The sequence below is a fragment of the Lagenorhynchus albirostris genome, chromosome 13, assembly GCF_949774975.1.
Source record: "Lagenorhynchus albirostris chromosome 13, mLagAlb1.1, whole genome shotgun sequence".
Classification (NCBI taxonomy): domain Eukaryota; kingdom Metazoa; phylum Chordata; class Mammalia; order Artiodactyla; family Delphinidae; genus Lagenorhynchus; species Lagenorhynchus albirostris.
Window position 1 is genome coordinate 1,188,422 of NC_083107.1, and position 27,855 is coordinate 1,216,276.

At 41.6% G+C, this 27,855-nt stretch overlaps 1 protein-coding gene and 1 long non-coding RNA gene across 2 annotated transcripts in view; one reads left to right on the forward strand and one right to left on the reverse strand.

Moving 5' to 3' along the window:
• Positions 1-27,855, forward strand: part of LOC132531064 (uncharacterized) — a 371,620-nt gene that overhangs the window by 119,864 nt on the left and 223,901 nt on the right. The gene's annotated exons all lie outside the window — the stretch shown is intronic.
• On the reverse strand, positions 11,574-27,817 carry SLC5A7 (solute carrier family 5 member 7). Its single transcript, XM_060168602.1, has 8 exons — positions 27,649-27,817; positions 23,320-23,433; positions 22,409-22,564; positions 18,463-18,611; positions 17,490-17,633; positions 13,977-14,130; positions 13,225-13,442; positions 11,574-12,203 (listed from the first exon to the last, which is right to left on the reverse strand). Exons 1-8 carry the CDS (start codon positions 27,653-27,655, stop codon positions 11,574-11,576), a joined length of 1,572 nt encoding a protein of 523 aa, XP_060024585.1. The 5' UTR covers positions 27,656-27,817.

Below are 27,855 nucleotides of genomic sequence, written 5' to 3' on the forward strand. Positions count from 1 at the left end.
GGAAAGACTATCCAGGGAGAGGTAACTCCACGAGCTCTGCTTTGAACAGCAAGTATCTGAGATGTCTGTGGAAGTTTTCAGTAGGAATAGAACTGAGAAATCTGGATTAAAAATCAGGATTTGAGGAATATTGTGGTGGATGCAGTGACCTAGTGAGGATAGTTACAAGGAAGAAGGGCAAAGGCAGAATCCGGTATTCAGGAAGCTCTGGGCGGGGACGGGGCTTTCAAAGGAGGCCCCACAGCGCGGGGCGTAGGATGGACACAAACTAGCAAGAGAGCCAGGAAATGGTGCTGTCAGGGGGCGCGAAGCGGGAGGGGCTGCGGGAACTGGGGCGGGCGCGGGTGGGTGGCAAAGTGCAGCCCCTGAGGAGGCGAAGTCCCCAGGAAGGCAAAGCCTGAATTTCAGGATGGTCAGATTTGGTTGAAAGGAGGCTGCTGGTGACCCCAGCGAGAGGCGTTCGCATGGCGTGTTGGGGCAAAAATGAGATTCTAACATCCAGGGCAGAGAGTTAGAGAAACAGAGCCAGGGCTGTGCGAACCTTTGGGGCTTCAGAGCGGAGGCGGAGGCGGAGGCGAGGAGAGAGCTGGACTCCCCTCCCCCTGACCCCCAGCTGAGCAGGTACTCAGCAACCTCGCCCCTCCCCCCATCCCCGTCCGTCCCCCCCTCCCCCCTGCCCCGTCCACCCTGTGGGACAGCATCACGTTGCTCTTTCTGCAACATCATCCTTAGGTTTGGGGGTGCGGTCCTGGGGCTTTCCTTTAACCTCTGTGGCCCTCAGATTCCCATCTCTAACAGGGATGTCAGGGGAGTATTTAATAAGTTAAAAATGTGTGAAGGGTGTAGCCCCGAATCTGGCTTAGAGTGATGGCTTAATAAATAGTAGTTATTTTTTAATTGGTGTTTTTGTTATTTTTTACAAGGAATAAATACTAGCTACTATTGGCTATTGTGGTCAGTGGATTATTACCTTGCTGCATGAAGTAAAACCCTAAACCTCCGAGCTGGCCAGTGGAAAGAGACTCCCTGGAGGAAGGGACAGTTAAGTGAAGCCCACTTTTCTTGTCCCCTGAGCTCACCGCCAGCACCACTTGGCCCCCGGCAGGAGCAGATTGAGGGATATCGCTTGTACCTTCAACACTTGCGCCAGGAATGGATGCAGAAGTTCCTGATCCCTTTAGCAGAGACAGTATAACCTATGAAAACCTTTTCACCAGAGGAGTAACAGAGGGGAAATTATGAGAATTCCCCCTTAAGGGAAATTCTCCTTCCCCTAGGACTTCATGCTTCCTCAGCCAGGATCCTTCTATCAGTTTCTAGGCATCTTAAAGTCCTTTTATTTTCCATCGTAATCCACTGAAACCTTTGCACCTTCCGAAAATGCTTCCTCTGTTTAACTTTTGGTCCCTGGTTCTCCTTTAAGACTTTCTTTGTGGTTTTCTAGATTGGAACTTCGCTATGAACCCGCAGAGCCCGGCTTCTTTGAAAACCTTGTTTCCCTCTTCCAGACTTTTTCTTTGAAGCCAAAACCTTCCCCTCATCATCCCTCTTCTTGTTGGGTAATCAGTAACGGACAAGACTTTCTGCAGCTCCCTCAGTCCCTGAGGACTTAGCGCAGGGACTCCCAGCCTTCCTCTGATGCTCTACTCAGGCCTCCCGCTTCCAGAGCCGCGTTGCGCATGTTTAACAGCGCAGAACCTTGGCACGACTTTTTAGCCTTGGCATTTACATTGAAACAGTGTGCAGCCCAGTTGTTTTTCCAAACGCCAGCCTTTCCTGCCACCTGTCTGGGAACCATTCTTCTACTTGGAGGCTGCAAACACTGTGCAAACTTAAATGAACTAAAGTCACATCTCCAAAATGAACTTCCGTCTTATATCTGGAGATGTACATAATCTTCTCTCATAAGCAAAATAGGCTTAGTTTTACAGGTAGCTCCCAGAGAAACCCATCCCTACAGCCTGATGCTAACACTTAGGTGTCATAGTACCGCTTCCTGTTTTTTATACTAGTTTCATAATCTGTAGAGTAGAAAATGAAAACAACAACAGCAACCTAACCAAATACCTGTCCTCTCAGTCTGCCTATTACATTTGGGATCAGCAGGTATCAAAGATAATTAATATAGGCTGAAAGGTGATCGTCTGCACCTGCAAATTTTGAAAGCGACTTGAAGCCGTTTGCACAGCATAGGTATTCATGCTCACCGAAAGCTTTCCTCTGGAGAGTGTGTGTCTGTAGACTGTCTTTAAAAAACACACCCTGCAGAAGAAACCCCCTTTTGAAGAGAGTCCCTTTTTTGCTGCTCTGGAAGAGCAGAGTTCCAAATGTATCCCAGTGAAGCAGGGGGCTCCTTCCCCGAGCAGCTTGGCTTCTCCGCTCTGGGCTCCCTGGAGCTAAGATGCTGCTCTGGGCTCATGCAGCCCTAGTTTCTCTCCGTCCTGCTCCACTGCCCTCCTGTGGGCAGCGCTCACCCAGGGGTTTTGGCCTCCATCCTGGGAAGTTACAGAGGAGGACAGATAAGTCCATGTGATGGCGCTGCCATTTAAGTGTCTGTCCCCAGGCAGGGGATGAACTTATTAAGGGTTGGCTCTTTCGAAGGCCCCCCAGGGACAGCTCTCTGTCTCTCTGGCTTCTGTGCTCAGAATGTAACAGTCAGGCAGCCCCTATCAGCCAAGCTGCTGGCTGTGCTCAGTGTGTCCTCTGTTTCTGCCTACACAGCTGGTCTGCTGGGTGAAGTCTTAGGGATGGAGCCTGCTGCTCCAGCATCTATTCAGGCAGGTCCTTCTTCCTGCGACTGGCTGACGTCAGGGTGAGCAGAAGAAAAGCAAATTCAAGAAATTGTAAAGCAGTGCAGTTCGGTGAAATGCTTAGAAGTAGAGACCTTAACCTTACCAACTCGAGTTAGAGTTTGGGGCTCTTTGGGGATTTTTGGTTAATATCCCGTCTCCTCCAGTGTCACTGCTTAGCGCTGTGGTAGATTTCTAGCAGTCACAGTGGGTATATTGTTGTGAGAACCTCACGAAGCCATAAGCATATGAGTTTCAGCCGAAATATTGCATCACATTTTTTGAAATGAGTCAAGTGTTAAAAAATACATCCAGGGCTTCCCTGGTGGCGCAGTGGTTGAGAGTCCACCTGCCGATGCAGGGCACACGAGTTCGTGCCCCGGTCCAGGAGGATCCCACATGCCGCGGAGCGGCTGGGCCCGTGAGCCATGGCCGCTGAGCCTGCGAGTCCGGAGCCTGTGCTCCACAACGGGAGAGGCCACAACCGTGAGAGGCCCGGGTACCGCAAAAAAAAAAAAAATACATCCAGTATCATCATAACGGCAAAACTGGCCACAGAAGCAGCTAAATCCCAAATATTCTCTCCTTTTAGATTAATGTTTCAGGTTTTCAGTAAATTACCCTGTGGAAGGAAACATACTGTTGCCGTCCACGTTTTCGTTTACTGTCAAAAAGATGATAGTCTAAGACTTACAAATAACTAGAGGTTTTATCTTGATAGCTTTATCCTTATAGCTTTATCTGTTTGCATTACTTAGAAAATAAAATACAACAGCTAAATTGTACATATTGAAGTATTCATATATTTATAGTTATATATTTCTATGGTTTCTAGATGAGATTGCAGTAGTAAAGGCTTTTGTGTATGATTCTTATAGCAAATTACATTTAACAAAAGAGTGGCATTTTAATATAGTAGAAAATTGATAGAGGACTAAAAATTAAGACTAGTCACAACCAAAGTGGCTGACGGAATTAAAAAGAAACGTGCAACTTCTATTTGTCAAATGGTAATTGACCATGTAATCTTTTTTTCTCATGATAATTATTTTATTTTTTGCTTTTATTTATTTTTGAATTGAAATATGGTTGATTTACAATGTTGTGTTAGTTTCAGGTATACAATAAAGTGATTCAGTTATATATCTTTACCTATATCTATATCTAATTTTTCAGATCATTTTCCATTATAGGTTATTACAAGGTATTGAATATAGTTCCCTGTGCTAGACATTGGGTCCTTGTTATTTATCTATTTTATATTTAGTAGTGTGTATCTGCTAATCCTAAAATCCTAACTATACTTCCCCGCCTTTTTCCTTTGGTAACCCTAAGTTTGTTTTCTAAGTCTGTTAGTCTATTTCTGTTTTGTAAATAAGTTCATTTGTATCATTTTTTTTAGATTCCACATATAAGTGATACCATGTGATATTCGTCTTTCTCTGACTTACTTCACTAAGTATAATAATCTCTAGGTCCATCCATGTTGCTGCAAATGGCATTATTTCATTCTTTTTATGGCTGAGTAATATTCCATTGTATAATGTACCACCTCTTCTTTATCCGTTCGTCTGTCCATGGACACTTAGGTTGCTTCCATGTCTTGGCTGTTGTAAATAGTGCTGCTATGAACGTTGGGGTGTATGTATCTTTTCTAATTAGGGTTTTGTTTTCTATCAAAACTGTGGGAAAGGAAGCTTAGCTTTGCAGTTTGTTACAGAGATCAGGTTTAAGGGAAATGCAGATTTTGCCCAACAAGATGAATGTTTGTTGAACAGTAGGGAATTTCTAATGTTTGAGTAGGCGGACTCAGGAGTTGGTGAGGATCCTTCTCTGGTATCTTTCAATGCGCTCTGAAGGACCACTTGGAAGGAGGGGTTAGGCAAGCATTACTGAGGGGTCCAGACGTTTTACGTGAGTCCTTCAGGATTCCAGTGGATCTCTTTTCCTGGGGGAAACTTGGAAGAGGAAAGCAGGTGGTACCAACTACAGCCCCACCACCGCACGTGGTTTCAGGGTCACAGCTAATGCTCATCGTTCCCCTTCTCTGCCAGCCATCTAAGTTCCCTTCACCCAAATCAAGATACAGAACAAATCCATCACCACAAGGTACTCTTCCATTTCCATAATTCTTCAGTTCACAGAAAACACTGAATTTGAAATATTGGAAAGCAAATAATTTGAGTAGTTCTAGGATGAGTAATGAAGTACATCTGGACTGACGTGGAGGGGAGCTGTAGACTCATGTCGTTGTTAAATTCCATGCCAGAGAGATGCCCTAAAGAAAGGGACTTGGGGCCAAGACAGGTCAGTTAGCTCACTGAAGATCAAACAGGAGCAGAACCAGGAGTGGAGGGCTGCGTCTCCTAACGCCTTGGCTCAGGAGGTGGTAAAGGCTAGAAGGCACAAGCCCTAATGCGTTTTCAACGAATGTTGAAACTTGCTTTTTACTTCAGACATCATTGTTTAAAAGTCTCTAATTTTTTCCGTAAATTAGGAGATAGAGTAAACTAAAGTGAATTTTAAAGTTTCTTTTAGCCATCTTTCTAAATAACTGTGATCTCAGAATTATTTTGTAGATACTAGGTGTAAAAGGAATAGAAGACTGAATCAAATGTGCGTGAAGCAGACGCACACGTAGATGTTTTTAGTGTATACTGTGTTTTAAAATCTCTAGTTCTTTCTGAAAAATGAAATGTGGGAAATACTTGCCAAACGTAGCATCATTTAATAGAAATTTTACTCTAAAAAGTAAAGTATACGAAAACAAAGTTGTTGTAAAATGAAAGCCTATGTAGGTCAGATTTTTTCCGAAGGCTAAATTTCAACTTACTGTTGATTAGCAGAAAATAGAGGCTGCAGCGTCCATTGTATCTCTTCAAGCTCTGAGAACACAAACAAAGGTGGTGGGACTGTGATTGCCTTGCATGGATTCAACCCAGATTGTTCCCTGCACTTAAGTCATAGCTTATATTTTATGCCCTTGGCCATCTAGGCCAGGGACATTTTAACCTATATAGAGTATATGGTTTGCAATACTTTCTTGACTTGATGTCTTTAAATTTCATGTTAATTTTTATCGGTTTCCATCGGCAATCTTCCCCACTCACACCCAGGCATATACATTTATGGCCTTTGAAGTTCAGCTTTGGGTGGTATTTGAAGAACAAAATTTGCGTTTTCAATCTATAATTTTTATTACCTTGTAAAGCATTGTTTGAATCATGATGCTTTTTAATGGAATGATCAGAAATATAGACAGCAACTAAATTAAAGAATTTTAAAATGACTTTTCCAAACCTGCACACCTCCCGTAGACTTTCTACTCCTTATTCTCGGTACAAAGTACTCTTGGGAAGTGGTATTGCCTGAAAGTCCCAGTATGAACAGAGGTCAGCTTTCCATAGACTTCGCCACTCCTGGTTCAGCCATATTCATACGCGACCACAATTCAGTGCTTTCAGAGCAGCGCTAAAATTCTGTTAAATTAGGTCCTTGAAAAGCCCAGTCGAGCAAATACGATCTCTAGCTCAATATACTTTAAAGCATGACTCTCCTTTCTTCATCCCTAACTTAGAATCCATGCTTAAAACTAGTTGAATATGACAAGACTCAAAGTCAGAATGGTTCCCCAAGTAGCTAGATACGCTTTGTCACAATTTTCTCAGTTGGAGAGCTCTGTTCATAGTTCTATATCTTTGCATTTTTAAGGTGTGTTCTACTGTGTAGTCTCTTATGTATCCTGTAATTTCAGCCTAATGACAGGTAACTGTGAACCTCATTTGGGAAACTGAGGCCCCAGAGATTCAGAGGCTCGGCCTGATCGCACAGCTGTTGAGACCCTCAGTCTAAGGCAGAGCTGCTATCAAAGCCACATGTGTCCTACTCTGTGGTCTCCCTCCTGTCTGCTGACCCCAAGTTATGCTGTGGTCCCTACCCGGGTTTCCAAATTAGGGTGTCATCAAAATTTAGAGATTTAAGAGACCTTAAAGATGATCTGAATCAGAAGCCTTAAAAGGACAAAACAGAGCCTGAGAGATTTCAGTGATTCTCCCAGCTACATCCATTTCAGGCCAGAAGCCAGGAGTTTGGTTCCTGTGCTGTGGCTCACTTCAGCTGCATTCACAGCACTATTAGGGGGTATTTCCAATTACTCCTTTCATTAGAACCCACTACTCTATCATTAGGCCTTTAGTCCTAACTAGTTTTTAACTACTTCTAGATTAAAAATTACTAAACCAACAGAGTATTTTGGCTTCAAAATACATACTGCAGTACTTCTTTTAAATAGGCAACCATAGTTTTCCAACTAAAAATCAACATAAAATTTCCATACACTCTTTGACTTTAGGGAATATGAGTAATGTGAGATGACTGTTTTCACTGTTTTGGAGTTTTTCTTTAGATGATTGTATTAAAAAGGTAGAAATAATCATTTTTCATCACTCTGTAGCTCCCTGGATTTCTCTCACAATATCTGTCTTAGGAGAATGCTGATGGTCAGATTAAGCTCTCTTAATACAATGGTCAAAATGAAGACGGCAGATACAGCCTCCAGGATCATATTCTAAATTCTCTTTTCTAGCTCTTAATAATTTCCCCTATAGTATAGATTTGTGATAAAGCAAATATACATGCTGTCCAGAAATGTGTCCATACGGCAGACCAAACTGATGTTATCTCAGTTGGTTAACAGTTTCCCACCAAAACTATTTTTCTTTTCTTCATTCATTCTTTCGGTGACTCGAGGCCCCTACTCCCTGTGTATACATCTGTAGGCACAAATGCTTATGACTAAGGTGTAAGGGGCAAAGGTTCTTCTGAGAGTTTATATACTTATACTTTTGTAGACTCCTGAGGGAGTTAGATAAGAGATATGAAGTATATACTTGGAGCACAGAAAGAACCAGTTCATTGCCTAACGGTTGGCTGCATATCCTAAATCAACAATTATCAGTTACTGCCTTTTTAAAAGGCAGATCTTCTTGATATTAACGGTATAGATATAATGTCTGTTGATTTCTTTGATTTAAAGAGAGACCTGGGTACAGTGATAGAACTTCTTTTCCAAGCAAAATAATTCACATTTTTTTGAGCTATGATATCGTATATTGCCCCAAGATTTACGGGAGGTGCAGCATTTCCATTTAGCGTTTTCGTAAGTTCCGGTAATGAGATGGTTTACTTCAGTTCCGGTGCATTACTGTCTTGCAGCACCATTTATATTCCTTATAAGAGAGGGCCCCAAAAAGCCAAGCCTAGACAATGATATCCTGAATTGCACCAGCACAATTTAATACAGTACCATTACATTGAAAACATTTACACAGACAGTTGCAAATCTACTTATCTTAAGCACAATTTATATAATACTTTGACAGACAAAAATATATGTTTAGAACTATTATATGTATCTGTCTGTTCAGTAGCAAACTTACAATAAATTATACATTATACCAGCGTAAACTTTCTTAAAGACTAAAAAGAAAAAGTCACATTTATGTTTAAAATACAGGTGCTACTTCATTATCTCCAAATAAAACAAGCTAACAGCCATTACATTAGATTCACTTATTTCAAGCTTACAGTCATTTGATAGTCACATCAAATTCACTACTTATAAGAGTAGCAGTGAAGTTGGATGTTAACATGGAGTGTTTGAAAGTTTGTTCCTAACACTTCAGTCCGGCTACAAGCTGGATATTTTGAAAAGCACGTGTGAAAAGAAACACTAAAATGACACAAGAAACATGTCACACTTATTGTAAAAGTATGAAAATAAAATATGTGTTTTAGGGGCTTCCCTGGTGGCACAGTGGTTGAGAGTCCGCCTGCCGCTGCAGGGGACGCGGGTTCGTGCCCCGGTCCGGGAAGATCCCACATGCCGCGGAGCGGCTGGGCCCGTGAGCTGTGGCCGCTGACCCTGTGTGTCCGGAGCCTGTGCTCCGCAGTGGGAGAGGCCACAGCAGTGAGAGGCCTGCGTACCGCAAAAAAAAAAAAAAAAAAAAAAAAAATGTGTTTTCTTCTAACGCTTTATCCACAGGTATTGCCTCCAAAGGTTAATACACCCAGTGTCTGAGATGTTGCTGTTTTAGTTTCATTGAGAACGGGTTTTTGAAAATTAGGCCCACTGAGGAAAGACAAAAGACTACAAAGCCGTGCGCATTACCCATGATGTTGAGACGGAGCAAATGATGAGCATAAAGCGTCGTCTACCATGTTTCACAATTTTGTTCCTTCCTTAGAAACTGGGGGATTTGTGTGTAAATGATCCTAAATAAAGACCCTACGACTGTTGTTTCATTCCTTTTGACCCTCAACTTTTTTTTGTCCTTTTAAAAGAATCATCTTGCTAATATTTAGCCATTTACTGGTGTATTTTACCCTAACCTAGTTTTTTTTTTGTATGTCTAGTTTGAGAGTAGGAAAGAAAGAGTAAGTTAAATAAACACAGAACATTATTTATTAGCTTAAATTATTTAAGTTTTCTAGTTTTTAATATCTTGCACAAGGTAAATGCTTTTCTCCCTTTATCTTTCTACTATTACAAAATGAATGGAATGGAAGAAATTTTCACTATTAGTATTAATTCTTTTTCACTGGATTTAAATAGGGTCATTTGGACAACTGTTGCCCAACAAAATTGTAAACTATAATATCGGTAGAGACCATAGTTCCCTGTGTCACTCTACTGTAACATGGGTGATGTGCTTCTATGGAAGCATGTGCCTAAAGGGGTTGAAACAAAAATTTATGACGATGGAGCGGGTGAAAATAATTATTCAGGTAGCGTGCTGGAAAGAGGCACATCTGAAGTATCACACTTGCCAGGAGCTGCAGTCCCCATCAATTAACTACCTTCACCTGTCAAAAATTTCCACCTTTGTAGTTTTTAAAAAATGTGTTTCCTGCCCCCGTTTCTTCTCTCAACCCATGTCCGAGAAACTTGGGACTCCCACACTTACTGGTTCCAAAACTGTGCTCCTTTCCCAGCACTCCATTCTGAGCAAAGAGATGGGTACAAAAAAATTCCCTTTTCATTTAGCTTGCAGACGATGTTTTACAAAGATTCTGAATGCAATGTCACATTTACCATCAAGCTTGGATAAAGCATTAAAAATATGGGACTGACAACATATAAAATTATTCCACATTTTAAAAATTACCCTGTAAATTTAATTCATGTTTAATAACAAAGGAGAGATTACTGGATGCTTTTGGACAATTGCAATAAAAAAGGGAATTCTAGCTTCCCAAACACAACTTTTATACTTAATGTCGCACACTGAATTTTCACTTTGTCTATGAATCACAAAAAAAGAAAAATTTTTTGGAAAAAGTTCTTTAGTTTGAATAATTCAGGCTGCCTTTCTTTAACTGGATCAAATGCTTAGATAATTTTTCCGCTGATCAGCTCACTCTGCTCTTGTAGACGCAGCTCCAGTTATTTCTATAATGTGACTGATGGGAAATCATTTAAAATTCGAAAATGGATACAAACCATTACATATAAATATACACATATTTTTTTAACTCCAGAAAAGGAGTAAAATAACATTTAATGACCAACCTCATGAAAGCTATGTAGACGCCAAATGTTACAATTAAGTCCTTCTTCCCTTTAGGACCTAATTTTGCTTTCTCCTTTCTTCCGCATTTTAAAATTCACGATATACGATTTGTAGCGGTGATCTGTCCAGTACCTAAGACTGGTTTTTGCAAAAAAGGGCCACAGAGTAGCTCTCTTGACACTAAATCATCCTCATTAACTAACATTCAAAATCGAGTGGTTTCGTTTTTCTAATCTTACTACTATCAGGAGGTGTGGTTTGCCTCTCACTAAGCAATTTAAGGTGTGTAGCTATCTCACCTTACAAACGGCTCAATTTCACTTCCAATACTAATACGTAGCAAGTCAACAGATTACTTCTTTTCTCATGAAGCAAAATTTTCTAAACTTCAGATGAAGGTAAAAGTTCACTGTTGTTCCTGTCACTTTCTACTTAGTGGCCTTCTTGATTTATTGCTGTAAGGTTGCCTAATAATCACGCCTTTCTCTCTGTAGGTACTTTCCCCAATGCACATGGTAGTTGTATGGTAGTTTTAGACACACCCGAAGGAACCAGGATCCTCTATCGGGACGGAATCCACTTTCCTATCATCTTGCATGTCAAGAAATGCCACTACACAATATTTTTTTGTGTGTCTGCTTTGCCTGCACTCAGAATAATACATACCACTACTAAAAGAAAAACAAATTGCATATTCAGCGAACGTTATAATTAAGAACATGAAAGAAGGAATTACCCATCACATCAGGGAATCAGCTGATTAATTCGCTGCACCATTCACTGGAGTGATGGGGATTTATTCTCACAACTTCAGTGTGAGAGTTAAACTAGACTCACAGGGCATTCACAAACAAGGTCGCGATCAAGGCTCCCCCGTCTCCTTGGCTTTCTCACATCTACTTCCTTTTTCCGTAAGAAAGGTGAACACTCTTTCTGGCTCTCCATTCTTTGAGTGGGGTTTTATTCATGTTTGAATACTTAACAAAACTACTGAGAGTCGAAATCAAATGAGGATGAGATGTGTCCACGAGGGAGAGAGGGATGCTGCTTCAGGGGTGCTTCCTTCTGACTTGTCTTGGATGTGCAATTACACTATTATATGGAGTTTTGTCCTCCTGAACGATATCTTTAAAATATATTTTATATGCCGCAAACCACCCTTCCGGGACTAGCCTGCTATAGAGCTCCGTCTAGGAAAGCAGTGAGGGTGTGTTTATTGTAAATTATCTTCAGCCCCAGAGCCCTCTGGGCTGGAGTCCATGTTGAGGAGGGCCTCCTGATTGGTGAAAGTCGAGCTGACGGTTAGGCTCTGCCGCGGCTTCACAGGTGCAAGTTCATCTAGCTTAATATTTTCGTTTCTGACCAGAATTGTCCTATCCATGTTTTCTTCACTGTGCCTTGCAACGACAGCGTCAAATACATCTAATTTTGGTGGCAAGGTTCCACTTTCGAATAGGTATTTGGCTAAATAAGAGACGCAAATGTTGGATAAGAATGAGGTCACCATGGCAAGGGTCTTAAACGGGAATCTCTGATTATATATGCCACTTTTATCAATGTAATAACCAGGGTAAAAGATCAAGGGCTGCAGGTTCAGGTACGGCTCCCCGCCGGTGACTCTCAGGAAAAGGCCAGAGATGTAACCTGCCACGGCCCCGTACGTGTTGGTCCCCTTGATGAATAGCACGCAGAGCAGCTGCGGGAAGATGATGATGTACACGAGGTCGGAGCTGAGGTACCAGAGCCCGTACACCGTCTTCGTCAGCAAGGCCATGGTCATTGCGGAAGCTCCGAACACGAACACCGTGATGCGCATGACCCAGACGAGCTCCTTGTCGGAAGCCTGCAAGAAATCGACATCGAGTCAGTTTTTCTCAGGACGTGCTGGCTCCTCTAGGAGGAGAATGAGAGGCCTTCCTGTGTTTTAAAGCTGCTCTAAAGAATCCGCCTGGTTCAAAAGGCTCAGTCTATGGGTGAAACCAGCCGAAACCACAGCATGTGAAGCGAGCAGTCTAGGCAGCCTCCCCGGGCGACCTCGCGAGAGGCTTCGCAGGAAGCAGAGCCCACTGGCTGAATGTCAGAGGGAGACGTGAGATGCGCGCTGGGTCCTCGGAGGGGAAGGATAACGCAAGGGAGGATTTCTTTACTTTCCACGTTAAGGAATAGTTTTTCATGTGGCAGTGAGAGGTTGTGGCCTATCTGTCTTCCTCTCTTCCTGGAGGGTAACTGCCTTAAAAAACAAGTGGGACCATTTTGTTAACTATGACCTAGAAAACCTAGAGAAAGGCAAGCCTGAGTCAAGGAAGAAGGTGGAGGGGGGCTCTGGGCCCCTCCGTGAGCACGATCGTGCTGCTCTGCGCGCTGGCATTCAATAAGGAAAATCAAACTGAGACGCTGTTTTCTGACAAAGGAGGACTTGGGGTTCAAGTGAAGAGCAGACAGGTGTGAGACCAGCACCCATGAAATAATTACGCATTATCTTCTGCTCTGCCAGGGTTCCTGAATTTCTTATCGTATTTAGTTAAACTCAGAGTTTTTCTAAGTTATTTTAGGTTTCATTGCTCGTTCATTAGAGAAGACGTTTAAATTATTGCAATATGACTGTACCTCTTGGGAAATAGTTATATTGATTAGTGCCCTTCAGTATTAGCGTGAATGACAACATGCATTAAAAACCTCATATACAGCATAAATAAAGCGCTGAATCAAAGTAGGGTCAGATTTTCATGCAGACTATTAATAAGTATAGAGAAACACCTACATAGTAACTGCAAGGATGAGAACAAGAGCAATTGCGTTATGTTGAAAAAACTGTTCTTACTACCGCAAAAAAAAAAAAAGATAAAAGCAAAAACTGTTCTTACATTTTGTCTGAAGGAAAGCTGGTAGATGTTGCGAGCAAACATCGAACTTGCTGACAAGATGGAAGAATCTGCTGATGACATGACAGCAGCAGAAACGGCTCCAAGACCAAAGTAAGAAATGTACACAGGGCAGAGATACTTCAGGACGATCGGCAAGATCATGTCTGACTGTTGGTTGTCCTTGGGGTCGAGAGGCCCGTATCCGGTCTGGCTCCAGTCTGTGGATAGAAACAACAAACACAACAACCAAAGAGCCATCCATCCATCCATCCATCCATCCATCCATCCATCCATCTGGGGTCATCCTATTTGCTAGGTAGCTTTCAAAATAAAATCAGAACCTATAAACTAGTCTAATCAGTGGGAAATCTAATTAGTCTAACAGGGCATGTTAGTTTAATTAGGTGGGAAGTCCATGTACTGGTCCAGTGAAATTGCCTCATATATTCCAGCTTCTAATGGGTTACAGTTAGTCTTATGCACAAGATCTGAACAGAATATGGTGGTGTGAAATATATATATATATATAAAATTAAATATATATTTAATATATATTTCTCATCTTCAATGTTACAGTGGTGTCTGAAATATAAGACAATTGGTTGACATATTACAAAGGTAGATATATGAACAGATGAGAAACCATTGGCTGTGTGGGGGTAAGAGGGAGCGTGGGGGAGGGAGGGCAGCTGAGGGGTAACTGGTGACTTGGATGAAGCCTGAGTGAGTCAGTGAAGCTGCAGGAGATTTACCTGTTGACGCACCAATGGCTCCAATGAGTATGGCTGGCAGAGCCATCACCATGCACCCAAAGGCTGCCAGGAAGGACAGCACTTGAGCGTAGGTGGCTGAGGATGAAGACAGGACCCTCTGGAAGTAGGCTTGCCACGGGATTCCACCCAGCATCTGCGTGGGAACCACGGGGACTCAAAATGAATTGGAGGCAAATAGCATCTATTAGGTATTTTTAAAATGAGAATTTTTTTTTAACAATCACATTCAGAATGGTCACATGTATGGCTCTGAAGGGGAGAAAATGGTCCTACCTGCCACTTGTCTACACTGCTGTCACTAAGTCATCGTCATAGGTTCAGTCGTGCAGAATTTCTCAAGTTCTTTTCTCTCATAATTATTTATGCACAATATTTTCTTTTGCTTAATTTACCTACTTTAAGCTGCATTATACACAACTACCCAGAAACCTTCAATTTGTTCTTATCTGGAAGTTTTAACAGCCACAAAATTATCTCAAAAAATTAAGATTCTGAAACCATGAAGTTTCATTTGATTCAAAACACCCAGTGAATATTTCTGGATTCCAGTCACGTGCCAGGCAATGTAATGGCTGTCAGAGCCCAGAGATGAGTGAAAAATTCCTGCTCTTGAGACCACTGTCCACTGGGAGGGTCAATGCGTTATGGTGTTTTCTAGACGGGGGTGTGCAGAGGCTCAAGACAATATAGAGCATCAAGAAGATACTAGAATTTCTCTTTATATTCATTTCTACCTCATACCTAAATATTGTTGTTTTATTAAATGATTTCCACAATGTGCTAGTACAGTACATATAAGCAGTTTATAATTCCTATCCCTACCTTGGGGGTGTGCTTCACATTCTTATTGAGGATATACAATAAAAAAGTTTGGAGACACTGAACTTGCATGTAATTTGTTGATGCTATAAAGAGGTACATATGGGAACAATAATGAGAAACAATCATCTGGGGGTAACGGAGGGGAAAGGTGGGAGGAAGACAGAGGCATGGTAACCATGGTAACCATACAGAAAGAGCATTTGAGTCCCCTTAAGTATCAAGAGGGTGTCACTAGGTGGAGACGGACAGGGAGGAGAGTTCTTGGGAAAGAACCCAATATGAAAAAGAAAAAGAAAAAAACAGAGAGGCAGCCATTAGACCACCGTGTGTTTGGTATGGGTAGAGGTCAGGGTGTGTGGGGGTGGTGAGAGAGGAGGCTGGAGCATCCTCTCACTGGCGTAGAGTCAGTGTTCAGTAAATATTTATCATGTGAGTGAGTGAATTGAGGAGGGAACTTCCCACATCACAATGTACTGAAGTTGCTTCTTTGATTGTCTGTCTCTCTCACTGGCTCCGAGTTCTGGGATATGTGTCTTGTTTATTATTGTCACATCTGTGCCAATCACATATTGGCTTCAGAACAATTTCCTTCTTATAAAAGCCATACAAGCTCAAATGCAGAACAAACAAACAAACAAAACAAAACAAAGGCAAAAGGAGAAATTCTAAAATTCATCATCCCATGCCTCAAATCTATATGCTTCCAAAACTTTTCCTTTTGTTTTGCAACCTGTAAATCAGTATATCATTGACTTCTTCCATGTCGATGAATATTTCGTCAGTAATTTCAATGACTATGTGAATTGATATATCATAATTTACATACCTGTGTCTATGGACATTTAGGTCATCCAGTTTGTAAGTCAGGTAAAATCTGGCCTCCACTGACAAACAGGAGCTCTGATGGAAAGGTAGAAATGGGCTTGGAGGGGTGGGATGTGGGTGGGCTGCCAGCGGGGAGACCAGTGAGGGGCTGTCACAATAGGGCCAGGTGATCCAGGAGCTCGATCTAGTGCTAATATAGGGACGGGGGAAGTTTAGGGTGGGACGGGCAGATGCCTCTAGATTACCATGAGCAGGACTTGACAAGTCATTTCCATGGCAACTGGAAGATCAGAGACCATTGGTGAAACGTTTCAAGGCTCGCACCTACAGTTTATTTATTCAGTCAGTCATTCCGCATCTATTATTTCATTTCAATTTATCTTACAATTTGAAGGATGAACATGACTTAGTCATACCATTTTTTTGAGTTGGGAGAAATTGTAGCCATCGTTGGATATAATGCCTTATCTTGAAGATGAGTAAGTCCAAGGACTAAAGTGTGGTGTAGGAGAAAGGACTTTGGGGTCTTGGTTCTCTGTTTCAATCTATCACTCAGACGATGGTGTGATTGATAATCAAAGAATTGCCTAGTTTTGGGCTTCCCTGGTGGCGCAGCGGTTGAGAGTCCGCCTGCCGATGCAGGGGACGTGGGTTCGTGCGTTCGTGCCCCGGTCCGGGAAGATCCCACATGCCGCGGAGCAGCTGGGCCCGTGAGCCATGGCCGCTGAGCCTGCGCGTACGGAGCCTGTGCTCCACAACGGGAGAGGCCACAACAGTGAGAGGCCCGCGTACCACAAAAAAAAAAAAAAAAAAAAAAATTGCCTAGTTTTTCTAAGTCTCATCATCTCTCCCATATAACCATAAAATACACCAGCCATGAAGGTAAAATTACACATACATATAATATTTAATCGCCTTCTCCATTCGATTCATAATTGTAAACCATGCCCGAAAAATTTCAGCCAAATGCATTTCTTAACAATCGTTGGGGAAAAAGCCCTCCTCCCCCGCCACTGGAAACATTAGTTTACATGTTTCCCTGTCTTCTTACCAGTAAGTTCTTCACGGGGCAGACACACCTACTTTCAGTGTTAAAATTTAACAAAGTGCCACAGACACAAAATGGAATCACAAAATATTGTGAATCTTCTAAAAAGGGAACAAACATAAACCATTTCCCCTTAATTTGATAACAATTAATCTATTGCTTACTTTGAAATCAAATACATTGTTTTTTTTTAAAAATACATAACCCCTCTAGCAAAATCACACAATCACAAAATCTCTGAGGGAGAGGTTCTCGGGTACTCCCTCCCCCTCAGTCTGTGATCTGCCTTGATTTCTTCCATGCCCACCCCTCAAGGCCACCACCTTCACCCACAGGTTCTGCACATTCCCAGCTGCCTGACCTCCCAGCCTTCTTTCTGGGCATCTGTCCTGGGTGACACTTCCCTTCCCTACGTATCTCACGCACTTAAGGCCTTATGACACCACGGATTTAATTAGAGACTGAATGAGTTACTTATTTCAGAAGAAGTTGGATTTTAATGCCTTAATCCAAGATACAAAATAGAATTTTTAGATGGTGTGGCTCTCAGATTGGGGGAGGTATCTGGCAGTAGGGCGTGGTGTTCAGCACAAGTGTGGACACACCACACATAACCCCAGGGAAGTGATCGCTTTGACACTTGTCAGTGCCCCCATCCTTCTTCCAGCAGGAAGCAGTCAACCCAGAAACGGACAGGAGCATGCATTTTAGTGTTACATAGAAACACTAAAGTCTTGGAAGTGCGTTTGACTTTAGGACAAGTGAGAGTGCATTCCTCGGGTAAGAGCATCACTTACCAACAACAGAAAGCTATCGAGCCACGTGTAGACTTCAAACGGCTCAATGGTCCCCAGCCAGGGCTTCTGGTACTTGGTGTGCACGGCCGTGAACCCGATGTCAGCAACCGCAGAATGTGACAGCGCGAAGGGGACGCTGACCCACTGCAACCAGAGCGCGGGAGAGCGTTAGGCCGTGGGGCTGTCCGGGACGTGCAAGATGTAGTTTATTAGTTTTTTCTCGTAGATGGCACCGCTCAGTGTTCCTCGTGTTCAGGGAAGAACCTGGGAGCACGTTCTCTGTGGGACACCGTGAAACACTTAGGAGAGTTAGAACAGCACATAACTTCTGTGCTAACGATGCCATTTCACATTAGCCACAGAGCAGCCACCAGAGACCTTTGGGAAGAAAGCGCTGAATCTGAGAACTTGACATATGTTTATACATAAACATTTTGTGTTTTCTTAGAATTGGAAGAAGGTATCCATTCCTTAAAGTGACCGAGAAGATTTGATTGAAAAGAATTTCTATGTCCCATGAGCAGTTTCATGGATAATCAGAACTAATATAAGGAAGGGTTAAGAGACAAATACAGATTAGTGTCAAGATTTAAATTTTAACTCTGAGGGAAGTTATTCAAGGAAGATCCCACCTGTGTTTCCATCAAGTGGAGGCATGAAGGAGGGGAAGCCCTAGACCCTACTAAGACTTAACTGAGGGCAATTTTCTGTCAAAATCTCACAACGTGACTAGAGGTTTTTCATCCAATTGATCCACAGAGAAATGAAAAATTGCCAATAGTATACGACTTACTGTGTATTACTCATGATGGGAAAATAGCATTTCTGTTAATTTTTGCTGAGTTAGTATAAAATACCACATTATCTTTCACAAAAGGAGAAAGGAAGGAAAGAAGGAAGAAAAGAAGGGAGAGAGAAGGAAAGGAAGAAGGGAAGGAAGGAAGAAGGAAAGTCTGTGAACGGCCCCACTTACCAGTCCCACGAAAATGCAGAAGAGCTGAACGACATCTGTGTAGGCCACGGAGTAGAGCCCGCCCACCAGGGTGTACAGCGTGGCGATAAGGGCGGAGACGATGACGGACACGCGCACGTCGGCGCTAATGATCACGCTGATAGTGGCTCCTGGAAGGATTGGATGAGAACAGCCCAGGTGAAGTCTCACATTCAAATTCTTCCATCTCAGTAAACTGAATATGCACATGCATGTCTGCATTTATATACATACATATGTATATACATACATATGTTTAAAAACCTTCTTTCTTTCTGAAATTAGTGCTTTGCTCACTTATTTGTGTGGGGACACCTGAAATTCACGATTTGATTACAGATCCATGACATATACTACACTAAATACTACTATAAGATCTTGCAGTAATGCCACCAACTACCTGAAACTCTGACTTTGTTGAACAGATGCAGTATATTTACTCACATCCATGAGAAAAATAAGCCTTTATGGTAAGCATAACCACCCGTCTCCACATTTTACAGTCAGCATTCATTTGCTCTTTTGCGTTAACTCTGACCTCAGCCAGCTTTTACTAGATGACACATGGTAAAAGGTACCAGGGTTTGAAACAAACTTGTAGGAGAAAATAATAAAATTGGTAACTTGTTCCTTCCAACTTTTTCAACTTCGGGAAAGACGACTTATTTTATTTGTTTGCCAGAGAATTCCAGTTTTGCCCCTAGGACGCCAGTGCACTGAAGAGCCGTAGATTTTAGCATCATGTTTTAAAGTCATTTTCATCATCAAAATTGTAACCCTGCCTTAGAAGTCAATCTATGCTTTTCTGACTTTCTGACTCTGTTTACTGTGTTTTTGGTGTCTCTATTTCCAATAGAATGTTATGGTGTGGACGGCTGGACCGCTGCAGTTCTTGGACAGCCAGTTCAGAATTCACTTGCTGCCCTACACACCCTTTCCCTGTTCTTTTCAAAAGTGGTATAGTTCAGATTTCGTATTATTAAACGCAGCAATGATATTACTGCCACGTTAACATACATGCAACAAATCTGTGATTTCTTTGAATCATTACTTGCAATCTTGCATTCTACTATCGCTTCTCAATGGCGCGCTAATAGCAGAGGCAGCCCACCCGAGATGAAAAATCCATTATCTAAAGAGCAGTATGTTTTGATCTAAGATAACAATGCAAAATACTTTTCAAGAAATTCTTTCTTAGTGCTTTGGCTTTGGTATCAAAATTGAATTACTTTCTTGCATAAAAACCGGTTGAGGAAAGGGCATGCCTAGTAAGGAATTGGGAGAGGAGGACAAGGGAAAGCGGCCAGTTATTTACAAGTGACTTTGGGTAACTGACTGAATTACTGTTGTACATGGATATTTAACAAGTTATGGTTTTTTCTCCTGAGATGATTTACTACATGTTGAAACTTCAGTCGCAATTCTTTGTCATTCATCTTTGGTCTAGTTCTCTACTTTAAGAACAACATTTTAGAGTCATACCCCATGAATTATGAAAAGTCCAATCATTACCCAACCTCTTTTGAATACTGTTTAATTTCCCACCCTTTTGTGAAACTTCTATTAATCCTACACATCCAAAAGGTAGGGAGGCTGTATGTTATAGAAGAAAGATCACTAGACGGGGAGCCGAAAGATTTAGGGTCCTAGTAAATGCTGCCATTTGGCTGTAACTCAGTGGTTTTAAAGACGTCACCTACTTTCGTCCCACTATTAAGGTTGGGATGAATTTTTTCTCTAAATATTTTCTAAACCACCCCATCATTTGTCGTGAGTAAAATCAAAGTTATACTTCCAGATCTGTTGTGAAATATTAATTAACTCATGCAGCCGTAAAACTAAATATACTGCAAATAAAGTTATAAAAATTATCTGAATTGAGCCGTGAAAAGTGTAAATATACGTTTCTTTAAGCAGCTGTAAGGGCGTTGTCTGTTGATACCAAGAAGATAGTTTAAGATACTCCTAAGCTTTGGTGGTGAACTATGCTCATTCATACATATTCACAGTAAGGTGGTGGAAGATCTTGTCCCAAGTTATTTCTAATAAACACTAACTTTGAGTTACGTCCAACTATTATTTTCGAAGAAAATAGAGGTGTTAATTTAAAATTCACACACATTCTCTTTACCAGAGCACATATTTCAAGAATAGCAGTAATATTTCATAAATGTTGTTTGACATGTGTGTGTGGAGACAGACATTAATATACTTTACATATGTGTTGACAGCAGACACAGATGAAGACACATGTATTTACAAAAATAACTCATTGCAGCAAGGTTGAGTTTAGCTATTAAATTTCCAGAATACTTCAGAAATAATAGATTATTCATTCTGTTCTCCCTTCAGGGCTCTGTTATAGAAGTTGATCTTTATTCCGTGAGAGTGAACATTTTGTATTCTGTTAGATATTCAGCCCCCTCCTTTTTTGATATCTCAGCAGGAGTTTGTTCTTAAAGCCAACATTTTCTGGTGTTGAAACCAGTGACAAATAAACTGCCGTTGCTTCCTAGCTAATGAGAGCAAGGTGGGAAGGGAGCTGCGCTTTTATGTCAAATTTCATTAGGATGTGGCAGTGGTGGCTGTGGAGTATGACTACTTAGTGCCAGCAAAGTGCAACATTTCACTGAGTTATTGCAGCTTTTTTTAAACTATCAAGTTCTCTTCTTTTCTACACCAAGTCATTCCTTCATTTTACAGTTGGAGACCAGGAAAATAAGATACGATTATACAAGAGTCGAGAGAGACAGGAATGAAAAGTGGTGTAAACTAATATCTGATATTACAGAGACCAGATCTGATGATAATACTGAGACCAGAAGACTAGCTTGTAGTCTAATATGCAACAGAGAAGGAAATTCATCTTATCTGACTTTTGTTTTGTCCACTTAAAGTTTGACTGTAGACATAAGCCCATTGTTTCCATTTGTAAGAGGAGATGGAGAATAACACAGCGTGTTCTGGGTATCACACATATACACGGCTCACTGAGGAAGGACAAGGAACGTCCAGCTCTGCTGGTCTTCAGGAAGGAACTCAACACTCAGTAGGATGGTGTAGGTTTCTCCTTGATGAACAGGGAGGGTACTGAACCTGAAGATCTCCCACTGAAAGCTCTCATTTTCTAGGTCGTATCAGTGGGCTGAGAATCCAAGAACCAAAGACAGGCTGTCCTCAGCACTGATGGATCTCGATAGTAAGTTAGACCCCAAAGAGTCTAAGTCCATTTCCCAAATCCCTGAATATGTCTACAACCCAACAGTCTAAGATGTAAGGGGATTACACTGAGAAAGGAAGGACTGTTGTTTTCCTTTTTCTCTTTTGAAGAACATGTAGCTATAGGTGATGCATTCATTCATTCATTTGTGATAGGACTGTAAGTGTTAATAAGACACAGGTCCTGCCTTCAGGAAATGGATAGTTCCTTCTGTGAGGTTGGAAATTGGGAAGTAGATAAATAGGCACGTAATCATACAAAGTGGTAAATTCAATGGAAACAGAATTCCTGGTGCCTCCGGAAGCCCATAGGAAAGGCATCCAGCAGGTTCAAGATGACTGCCCTGAGGAAGTGACATCTCTAGCAGATCTGAAGAAACTACCTGGTTGGCTAGAAAGGAAAGAGGGGCCTGAGTCCTAAGCAGAGGGCAGTGTGCTTGCAAAGTGTCAGAACTGCCATTCTGGAGGAAGGGAGAAGGAAAAGCCCAAGTTGTAAGAAGCCTTCCTAGCCTGGTTCAAAGGCCTGGTTTTAAGCAGGAAAGGGACGTGATCAGATTCGGTCTTATGGGAGACAAGCAGGGGGGTGGTGGCATTAATCCAGGTGCTGGAGGTTGGGGGTGGCCTGGCCTGTGGCTGAAGAAAGTAAAGCTGTGTATCTGATGCTCATTCAACCAGAGATGCGCACAGAACGACGTTCTTTGGTCCTTACCTAAGGCAGAGAAAATGGCCGCAGCCCAGAACATTTCCCCCATCAGCGCGGGAATGAACAGGAGCCCTCCCATGCGCTTTCCATAGATCTGCTGAAAGGGGTCTAACATGGTCACATATCCCTTGGAACGCATGGGCTTGGCAAAGAACAGACCACCTAAAGGAAATTAAAGCAAGCGTTAATGAGAAAATGAAAAATCCCTAATACAATAGTCTTTGCCAACCTTTTACTATATATAGTTTCTGAAGGGAGATGAACTTTTTAGAACACTCATACATGTTGAGGAACCTGTCTGCAAAATCCAGTGAGTACAGGACCAAGAAATATTTAGCAACCAAGTGGAAATTTCTTAATACGATTGTCGTTGTGTGCATCCAGGGCCACACATGGCATGGAAGAGGCATGTGGATTGAAACACACGGACCAGCAGTGCACTCGTCAAATGTCTTCATGTATTTGTGTCACCCAGCAGGGCATTCAGATATTTGATTAAGCACAGGATCCAACAAAAGTATTCTAAGTGCAAAAGAAATTTAGGAACCCTCTGTTATATAATATTCTTGACCTTTTATTAGTTTGATTTACAAAATGAAATGCAGGTACAATTTAAGTAGATTCATTTTTAACGATATGTCCACACTATTTTGGAAAGAAAAAGCATCATTATGTTAAGAAATTCACTGTTTTGATAGCAAAACAATCAAGGGAATTTTTTTAAACATATTCCATAATCAAGAGATCCAATCACCTAAACGTTAGTGTTGCCACTTTCTGATAACAGCTACTTAGGGATTTCCGGTAGCATTTCCAACAACAGTTGTTCACATCGTTTGACTTATTTCACTTGTTATTTATACTCCTGATCTATATGCTTTACTGACTGAGTTGCTCAGGTGTAAACTTTTGCTTACCTAAGATCAGACTAAGGGAATATCCAACTGGTGCCTGAGCCCACGCTAGACCGTAATCTGGAACGTACACGGCTTCGGCTGTCCCGTTGATGTAACCTCCTCCGACCCAGGTGGCTGAAACAGAGTGAGAAGTGAGGGGAAGACGTGTCATACCTGTCATCCCTGAGACCCGGTCAGCCCCGCACGGCGGCCCTGGACATCGAGTGGCTGGTGACACAGCCACCGGAGACATAGCTTGTCTGAAGTGTTGGAAGAATGCAAAGGGCACATCGGATTTCAAAGACTTAGCATGGAAAAATAAATGTAAGGTTTCTCATTTTTGTTTTTGTAATGGTTACAGGGCAAAAGAAAAACATTTTCCATGTACTGCGTTAAGCAATTCTATTATTTACATTCATTCACCTATTTTTTAATGTTTTTTTGAAGTGATATGTAGAAGATTTCAGATTATATTTGTGGCTTACATCATATTTCCATTGAACAGTGTTGCCCCAGATATTTTCTAAATCCATTGTCATCAACATTTTAAAATGATATTATTATATCATAAAGTCTGAGACCATATACAATATATAATACTATATGACTACTCCTCAATAATACTATGACTTTCCCCTCAGCCTCCATAACATGGGGTCAAGTGTCTTCATTTCAAGGGCCTTTTGTTTTAATTGTATTGATCTTTCTCTTGATCATGACTGTTGTCTTCGAGGAGTGGGAGGGGTGTGTGTGTGTGCGTGTGCATGCGTGGTTGTGTGTGCGTGTGCTTTTCACCAATAGAGTCACTCTGTAAGCATGCTGGGTGCATAGGATTCTGGCAAATCTATTCTGAATTATAACGAAGTTGTACTCACTCCCTTACGCTGTTAAGGGAGTGGGGAGGGAGGTGGGTGCCAGGTGCCCTAACGTGAGCTTAAATTACCTTTTCCTCCTCTGTCTTCCCAAGAACCCAACCTACACTTAGGGCTAGATCAGCCTTCAGGAGAATTTACAACCTTGGCTGCAAGCCCATCTGCAGTTCTTTGTTCTGCTCCGGGTCTTTCAGTGAGATGCTTGATAGTTCATAAAGAATGATAAGAAATATGTCTTCTTCAGATGTTATTTAATAACATTTCTGTAGCGTAGTAGGTGAAGAGGGCCATGGAACCAAAGAAAAGACGTTTTGATTAAACAAGTTTGGGCCAAGAATGCTCTGTAAACGCTATCATTTTCTCTGAGAAGACACTAGACTAGTTGATTCTTGCTGAAAAGCCAAAGTTACTGGAACACTCAGATCTTTGCAGTTTGTATCCTTTTAAGAGTATAGTCAAAATATTTAAAATAACCCCTAGGTAGAATTTGTGTCAAATTATGAGGAACAGAGGCTGGCATGAAGCTTATCAAATATGAGACTGAACTCTGGGCTGTACCATGCAGTGGGGAATAAAATTTGACTCTGAAAAGTCCCCTGAAATTTCGTGGTTAGAATGTAAGTAAAATAAATAACATGTACATGAGACTGCCAAAGACAAGTGTTTCTATTGTGTTTCTCGCCAAAATTTATCTGGCGTTTAATCCAAATCCAAAGCAAAGAAGAGAGAACGTTCAAGGGTTAATCTTATTTTTAAAAGTCAACGTGAAAAGACCTTCCTGCCAAGGAAATTTAAGTCCATTTAAGTGGAGAGTTTATATACAAAATCCTCAAGTGGACAAATGCAACCACCCCGTCTTCACCGGTAGCTTTTCCATGGTGTTGATATATAACAAAAGCTATGATGTGCTTTTCTCATCCTAAACCCTGCTGAAATTTTAAAGACTCCCCCTACCCCTCACTGGACGAGTAACCAGGGCCTGGAGCAGCGGATTCTCACAGGCACAGCCCCCGAGACCTCACCTTCCGCCTGGCACCTGGGACCCTTGACTCCGCACCAGCAGTGTTTTGCTGCATTAAGTAAATACCTGATGGTCTTACAAGCACAACACTTACTAGTGATCATTTTTCATTGTGTAGGTCTCCTCTCCATTTCCAGAAAGAAAACTGGTGCCTGAAGGATTGCAAATATTATAATATAGAAGTGCAGACTCGGTCACTTATTATGACTAGAGCCCCTCCATTTTTATCCATCTGGTCCTTTGCATGTTTGTATATTTCATGTCAGATTCATGAGTGAGAACCAGAATTCTTTTAAATTATATGCATTTTTATTTTCAATCTTTATTCTTTGTCGAATAATACAATCAATGAATCTGACAAGGTTTAGATAATATGGTTCAGATTTTAACTGAATTATGATATTGATCAGGGCTCTTTTCAGTTCTGAGAAAAAAAGTCTTTAAAAGCTGAGCTCGAGCATGACACTTTATAAGAAATATCATAATTCAAATTTTTTCTATACATTTTAATAGCCTATTAGATTAAAAATCACTCTAAATGATAAAAGATAAATTCTGAAATATTATCTTTACGGACATAATAAATGTACTATTAAATTAGAGTAATAGAACATGATCATAATTTACAATGAACAAAATACTTTGGTATACAACAGCTCATTTATTCTTTTCAACAGTTTGAGTGAAATCAAAAACTTCTGTCCTCCTATTTTGCTTTTTTTCTTATTTTCTTAGTCAGAGGAGAAATCTGAAGGACATATAATTACAATGCTTTAATGCGGTTCATACGGTATCATATATGGATCTTTAGAGGAAAGAAGAAATGTTTGTGCTCTGATGAAAACTGAAAATGAAGGTATGAAGGTGTGTATTCATCAGCAGCTGGATACTAAGAGAAAAAACAAGAAAATCTACATGAACGTTTCAGTAAACATCTGCAGGTGGTAGGAAAGTGGGTGATTTTTATTCTTCATGTTTCTGTAGTTTTCTAACTTTGTATGTCGTGCATCACAGAAAATATTTTGCAAAACATTTCTGCATATGTGTGTATGTAGAAAAAATTAGAAACAGAGGGTACAAGAGAGCTGTTTTTACCCTGGGTACCTTGACAAAGAAGTGGGGAGAGACCTGTGGAGGGCTGGGTGTGGTCACTGCAGGGGCCCCGGCATGGCTGCCAGACCTGGGTGTAGCCCTGGCTCTGGCCCTTACTAAGCACGGGAGGCTGGGTCCTGACGTAACCAGAGCCCTTCCATAGTGACGTCATGAAGATTGAACGGAACCATGTACATGGTGAAGAGTTAAACAAACAAGATGTGAATATCTGAAAGGTAGAATCGATCGTCCATCAGTTATTCTACAACATTATAGGTTTCAGGTGGCCAAACAGGGATGCAGTCTTCCCAGACTGGCTTGGAAAACTCTGTGATAAACAGGGTGAATCAATTTTAACCAGCACTTCAGGAATGAAATTTGACGTCATCTCGATATGATTTGCAGTGGGGTACTTTTCCACTGAGCACTCCACTCACATTAATCCACCGAGAGTTCCTGTCAGTGTGGATTATGTCGCTAACATTTAAGAACTTACTAAGAGTCTAAAATGAAATGTGTGCTGTTAGTGAATACACATCAGGTGATAGTACAGATATAATTTTAAATTGTTGTTTTTCAATATTATTTTCAACAACCGAGAAGAACACAAAAGAAAAACAAGCCACCGCTTAATCAGAACCACCTCTGGGCAAAGGAGGAAAGACTGCTCCTAGCACAGAGAGGCTTGAATGGGCAAGAGCTGCAGCTGTAACTGAGGGATTCCTACTAGGACACACCCTGGCTTTTTTCGTTTCATATCAATGTTCCTGGGAATGTTTTTCTCAGAGCCGTGGATTCATAACATGTGATCGTCTTCCTGTGAGTAAATTATTTCATTACATGGGAGAATAAGGTTTCAAAACAGGACATCCAGCAATTTGGAATTGGGCTGCCCCCATGTTGATTTATTCAGTTTTAACTAGTTAGTTAAAATCACTAGTTAGTGTTCATTGGCTAGTTAGTATTCATTAAGACAAGTCAAAGTCACAGCTTTATGCCTGTCTCCATGAACAGGAGGGGATGCTGCTTGTATCACATTAATGCACAGAGACACAACTTGTAAGGCTAAGGCACTTCTGCACGTTCCTCCACCCCTTTGTTTTTGCTGCCTCCACCCTCTCAACAGCCCAGATAGCCAGATTTGTTTCACTGATATTCTGTCCAGTAATTGATTATAAAATCATTAGTTCCAGCGCTACTGAGTGGAAACCGTTTTAATTTTGTTCTAAATAAATGTAAAAAATTATTTTTTAAATATATAAGTAGTGAACACGGAGAATCCCCCAAGGACAAAGAACAAGATTTGCTCTGTGTCTGGAGCAGCTAGGGTGGGATGGCTGCAGGGGTAGGCGCGTGGGCACCCACCTGTCATGGTGAATCCGCCCACCAGCAGCCCGATGTCGCGGCCGCCCACAATGATGGCCTCGCTGCGCTCCCCCGAGCTGCCACTGCTCTTGGTTCTCCACGCGGCCCATATTCCAACCAGCAATATGAGGAGGTAGAACACCACGATGGCTATCAGCCCTTCCACCTGGAAAGTGCTGGCTCCTGACATCCTGCGCCACTTGAAGA